The 6380-nt window shown below is 33.1% G+C and overlaps 1 protein-coding gene across 1 annotated transcript; it reads right to left on the reverse strand.

Moving 5' to 3' along the window:
- Window positions 1-1439: 1439 nt before the first annotated feature.
- Window positions 1440-2267, reverse strand: LOC140431734 (uncharacterized). Its single transcript, XM_072519616.1, has one exon. The coding sequence runs from the start codon at window positions 2265-2267 to the stop codon at window positions 1440-1442; it is 828 nt and encodes a 275-aa protein (XP_072375717.1).
- Window positions 2268-6380: the final 4113 nt, after the last annotated feature.

A 6380-nucleotide genomic window follows, 5' to 3' on the forward strand; every position in this document is an offset into this window, starting at 1 on the left:
TCGCCTTATACCATACGTTGGTATTCAAGGTAACGAAAAAGCCGATCAAGCAGCAAAACAAGCATGTTCTCTTAACGTAACAACAGACATTCAAACATCATCAGATTTAAAAATAATAATCAAACATAAAATAATGGACCTTTGGAATAATCATTGGAAAAGAAGCAATACCAAGTTAAGCATTCTACAACCAAACATTTTCTACCACCAGCTCCCACCAATGAAAAGAAAGGACAAATCTATCATTCGAAGATTGAGAATAGGGCACACACGCCTTACACATGGACACCTAATGAATTCCAGTAATCAGATTTTGTGCCAGTACTGCAAAAGCACGACTTCCGTAACACATGTACTTCTTGAGTGTCAACACTACCTAGCGGCCAGAAGAAAATACAATCTTGGTAACGACCTAAAAGACATACTTATCTCAAACAGCAGCAACTATGAAAATGTATTGAACTTTTTAAAAAACACAAAGTTATACACCTTAATATAAAACAAAATGTAATATAAAAAATGTATTGTAACTAATTTGTACCCAATGTAAAGTAATAACCATGTAAACATGAATGTAAATTGTACCTGTGTCAATGACCATTAGCTGTCGAGACACATATTTTTCGGAAAAAAAAATACATGAAGAAGTTATGTAGAAGGTTTTTTCCTTTAAAGAACACGCGGCTAAAAAGTTTTGTGGTATCTACATAGGAAAGTAAATGTCACCTTGTTTGAGAGTGTAAATCAAGATTATAAAACTAATATTAATTTTTAAACATAGGTAATTAATAGGAGTCTGTTTTCGAGTACCCATATTAATATTAATCAATTTAATACTCATTTTAAGCGACAATTAACGTTAATATATAAATCGTGTACCATTTTTCATTACATGTTTAAATTTTAATATCATATAATAAACTGATCAGTGTAAATTCGATTTTACATCACAATTATGTTTTGTCTCTTTTTATTTATAAAATATTAAAAAACAGTAACTGAATGACAAATTTTACTAAATATTTAAAGCTACATGACTTATACAAAAAATATATTTGTGTGTTAAATGTAAAATTTTAACAATAAAAGTTTTGTTTCGAAATTTTATTCAATTATTATTAAAGGATTATAAACTAAACACTGTGTTACATTTTTATGGTATAGTCCTAGGTACATTTCTGTGTGCATGTAAGGGTGGATAGTTAAAAAATATTTTATCGTATGTAAAATTTTTCGCTGAATAGGAATGTGTGTCTCTCAATTTCAAAAAGTATTAAAATATTAAAATTTTCAAATTGAGGGGTATATTTTCAAAGTGTACAATCTCCATCATCATCATCATCAGGCTTTTCATTCCGGGTTGATTGTTTGCCGCTCTTACTTAGAGCTCTCTGATTCGCTTATTGCGGTGAATCACCCCGCATTCCACTTTTATGTTGTCAAGGTTTGTTGTATAACTTGGCTTTCTTTACAATTTTTTTCCACTCATTTCGATATGTGCATAGTCCCAGCCATCTCAGCATCTGTGCTTTAATAAATCTAACTATATCTTCTCCCTTCATTATGTCTCTTAGTTCATGGTTCAGTCTTCTTCTCATTTCTCCGTTGTCCATTCTTATCGGGCCCATAATCCGTCTGAGGATTTTCCTTTCGAAAATTCTCAATTTTTCTTCATCTTTTTCCGTGAGGCACATTGTCTCAGCGGCATACGTAACTACTGATCTGAGTGCAACTCTGTATATTTTCAGTTTTGTATTTCTGGATAAGTTCTTGTCCTTCATAAGCTTATGATATCTCCAGTATGTTTTGTTACCTGCTAGTATTCGTTCCGTTACTTCTTCACTTCTCTTGTTTTGGGCATTCACTATTACTCCCAAATATTTAAATTGTTGGACTCTTTTAAAAGTGTAGTTTTCTATTTTGATTTCTCTCGTTCTGTTATCTTCTCTTCTAGAGCAGAGTAGATATTTTGTTTTTCTTTCGTTAATTTCTAGACCTCTTTTCCGTGCTTCCTTTGCCAGGATTGTTACTGCTTCTTTTAATCTTTCCTTGTCTCTTTCCGTAAGAATTAAATCATCTGCATATGCAACTATTTGTGTTGAGAAGTGGGCTATAGTTCCTTTAATTTTTCTGGCCTTGACTGTTCCTTCTACTGCTATGTTGAATAATGTGGTTGACAGGGAATCGCCTTGCCGCACTTCTGTTTCTATTGCAATTGATTTTGTGCTACCTTCTTCTGTTGTTACTTTAGCTCGAGCTCCATCCATGGTTATTTTTGTTAATCTGGTTAATTTTGTTGGTATATCTTGTTTACTTCTCTATTTTGTTTGCTACTTCTACTTTCTTAAATATTGATATAATTCTGCCTTCTTTCCAATCCTCGGGCACTTCCTATGCTTCCCATATTTTAACTATTAGGTTATAGATGCTTATTAATAACTTTTCCCCTCCGTTTTTAATCAGCTCATTGGGAATTTTATTTGTGCCGGGTGTTCTTTTCTGTTTCATTTTTTAAATGATGTCTAAATATTCCATTATCCCTATTTAATTATCTCTAATGTCTTCCATTGCGCATACTTCCTCTCCCGGGCTTTCTTTGCATATATATAGTTCTGTGAAGTTTGTTTCGCATGATCTATTGTCAATTTTAACTACTGGTCTGCCTTTTCTTTGTTGAGCTTTTAGGTATTCAAATAGTTTGGCGCTGTCTTTACTATTCTTTTCTAGGTCCGAAACAGCTCTTCCATCCACAGTTTTCTTTTGTTCTTACAACAATTATCCGCTGCTTTCTTTTTTTCTTTATATTCGTTTCGATAATGTTCTTCTTTAGTTGATATCCATTTATCTCTTGCTTGGTTTAACGCGCTATCTCAGAGTTCGCATTCTGCATCAAACCACTCTTTCCTTCTTTTTATTTCCTCCTGTCCTAGGACCTCTTCAGCTGAATTCAAAATGGATTCTTTTATATTCTTCCATATTTCCACTGTGTTATTTGCTTCTGTTAGATTTTTCTGTAGGGTTATCTCATATTGTTCTCTTAGTTCCTGTACTTTTAACTTCTCCAGATTCCATCGTCTTTTGTTTTGTCTTGTTCTCTCTGCTTTAATTATCTTCATTTTGATTTCTCTTATTACTAGAAAATGGGCTGTGTCCGCGTTTACTCGTCTATATGATCTGACATCGTGCATTATTGCTTTGCATTTTTTGGATATTAGTATGTGATCTATCTGATTGCCATCTGTTGTGCCAGGTATCAACCATGTTACTTTATGCTCTTTTCTGTGCATGAAGTTTGTGCTTATAATGTAACTGTTTGTTATTGCTACCATAGTTTTCTTCCGTTATCGTTTGTCTCGTCATGAATGGTTTCTTTCCCTGCTACTTCTTTATACTGGTTTTCTTTGCTACTTTTGTATTGAAGTCACCAACCATTAGTACTATATCATTTCTGGGTAACCTTTTATATAATTCTTCCAGTTGTTCATATAATTCAATTTTATCATTTTCTGGTGCATTTTCTGTGGGTGCATATTTGTTTATGATTGTCATATTGGTTTGTTTGTTTTCTATTTTTATATATGACATTCGTCCATTTATCGCGTTAAATTCTACAACTTTATCCCTAATCTTATTGTTAACCATGAATGCTGTGCCGTTTTTCCCTTGCCTGTTTTCTCCCGAGTAGTATACTGTGTAGTTTTTCTTTTTGATATTTCCTTCTCCTTTCCATCGTACTTATTGTAGTGCTAGTATGTATATTCTGTATCTTTGCATTTCTTTTGCTCCCTTTCCATTTTTCCTGGTCTCAATAATGTTTGAACGTTCCAGGTTCCTACTTTTACCCTATTTTTCTTCTTGATTTTGTTTCTATCTCTTTTTCTTACATTTGATTCGTTGTTCTTTTTCCTTGCTAGTTTCGTCATCTGGTTTTCATCCTTTTTCTTTAAAGCCTCTTTACATTTCATAGACGCGTTTTCCATATTCGTTTGCCGGGATGTTTTAGTGATACTGGTCGTTTGTTCTTTACTGTGTGCTACTTTTACATACGATCCCAATTTTTTGGCTTTGTGCCAGTATTGTTTGCAGTCTTGGTTATTTTGCCATATTTTCTGATTTATTTTCTTCATCTCCTGGTGATCTTTCAGTATATGTTCTTCTGGGTTTTCCTTGAGGTGTTTTAGTATTCATCGTTTCGCTTTATGTCTTCTTGTATCCTAAACTTTCCACAGTATATGTTTTGTCATCTATTTTTAGCTTATTATAGTTTAGCGATGTCTTCTGACCCCTTTCTCTTGCTTCTTTTAAGTGTCGTTTCAGTATTTTTCTCTGGTCTTGTATTTCCTTGGAATAGTCTTCACTTAGATAAATATCAGTTCCTTTTAGTCTTTTCGATTGGTTCATTATTTCTGTTCCTTTGGAACCGCTTTTAAGTTCCAGTAGTATAGGTCTCGGTACCTGTCGTAGGGGATCTCTTTGGCTACCGACTCGTTTTATATCTATTATGTCTGTGTGTTCATTTAGTGCAACTTGAATTTTAATTGTCATATTTTTTATACCATTTATCATATCATTTTCTTGTTCACCTACTTTCTCTGTTATACCATATACTATAATATTTTTCTTTCTTACTTCCCTTTCTAAATCTTCTATTCTTTTTTTGTGTACTTTATTTTCTGATTTTAATGCTATATTTTCAGCTTTTGCAACTTTATGCAAAAATGTTTTGAGCGAAATAATTTTGACGTGTTTCCAATCACACACACTGTTGCCCACACTCCATATTTCACATAAATTGAGTTAGATGTCGCATTACGTCGAATTTCTAGCCCTGAATCGAAACAATAGAAAATCTCTTTTCAAAATAGTCATTATCCAATGAATTTTGAAGGCAGAAAATTAGACTGTAATTCAAAACGTACAATCTCCAATGACATTAAATTTTCAAACCGTACAATGTCCTATCCAATATTTAAAATCAAAGTGTACAATCTCCAATGGGTTTTTCTTGTTTTTAGTGGCCAATTTTTCAAAGCGTGCAATATCCTGTACAGACTTTCACGGTAAAAAAGTTGTTTTTACGTTATTAGGTTAGTTGTTACAACGATTGTTAGTTAAATGTGATTTGGAAAACAGCACAGTTTGTTTACTAAAGTAGTGTCGTATTTTTTAAGGGGGGAATAGAATTATCTGATCCAAATCTGCTTATGGAGTATTAATGGGTAAAGAACATTGGGCATAAGGATCAGAGGTGAAGTTTAAAAATACTTAAAAAGAGTCGGAATTGAAAGATGAATTAAAATACATTAAGAAAGATTGGCTTGATGGGGACTGAGAAAGATGAATAAATGGAAAAAGAAGAATGATTAGGGAAAGAAGTATGTAAGTGAAGATGCAGAGGATCTGGATCATGAGAATAGTTGGCGATGGAGAGAGATAAAATCTCGATAAAACGAGACATAGCGATTAACACAGTTTGGACTCTCTGCTTTTCTTTAATAATTTTCAAGTTTTCAAATAGGTCAACTTTTAGAAAGTTTTCTTGGGGAATATTGTCAATTAGAGAAACGTGGTCTGGGATATTGAGAGTGTGATTATATTCTTTCAAATGTTAATAGAAAGTGTTTTCTCTTTCTGTGTGCTCTAAAGAGCGTAAAGACAATGATCTACAGGTTTTTCCTATATAGGTGGCATCACAATCTGAACATTTTAGTTTAAAAACACCACTACGATTCATATAACTGATGGAGTCCTTAGAAATAGATAGACACTGACCAAAATTATTGTTTACTTTAAAAGAGATGCAGATGTTGTTAACTGAGTGTTTAGTGAGGATTAGAATATCTCCAGATAGACTCTTATGATGATGTGGTAGTTAAACATAATAAGGTTTAGGGGTAAGGTCTCTAGGGAACGCAGTCTCTTATAAGATGTCTTCAATGGATGAGTTTATTGATGATGTTGTAATCGTATCCGTTATTGACTGCTACTTGTCGAAAGCTATTAAATTCTTTATTATAGTTCGACTGAAATAGTGGAATGGTTTTAAGGTGATGCATGTAGCTGTGGAAAGCTGCATATTTATGTGACATGAGGTGATTTGAAGAGAAAGGTATTACATGATCAGTCTATGTAGGTTTCCGGTATATACTGAAGTTGAAATGGTCATTTAACCTGGTAGTTGTAAGATCAAGAAAGTAAATTGATTGGGATGATTCTAGTTCAATGGTAAACTTGATGTTTGGACAGATTTGGTTAATTTTAGAATTTAACAGTTCAGCTGAGTTGGAGTTACCTGAAATTAAGAATAGACAGTCGTCAACGTAGCGAAAAAAGTGGAGTATTTTAGGACTTTTTGTGAATTCTAAATGATCCATAAATAC

Source organism: Diabrotica undecimpunctata, unplaced genomic scaffold, assembly GCF_040954645.1.
Source record: "Diabrotica undecimpunctata isolate CICGRU unplaced genomic scaffold, icDiaUnde3 ctg00001805.1, whole genome shotgun sequence".
Taxonomy (NCBI): Eukaryota; Metazoa; Arthropoda; class Insecta; order Coleoptera; family Chrysomelidae; genus Diabrotica; species Diabrotica undecimpunctata.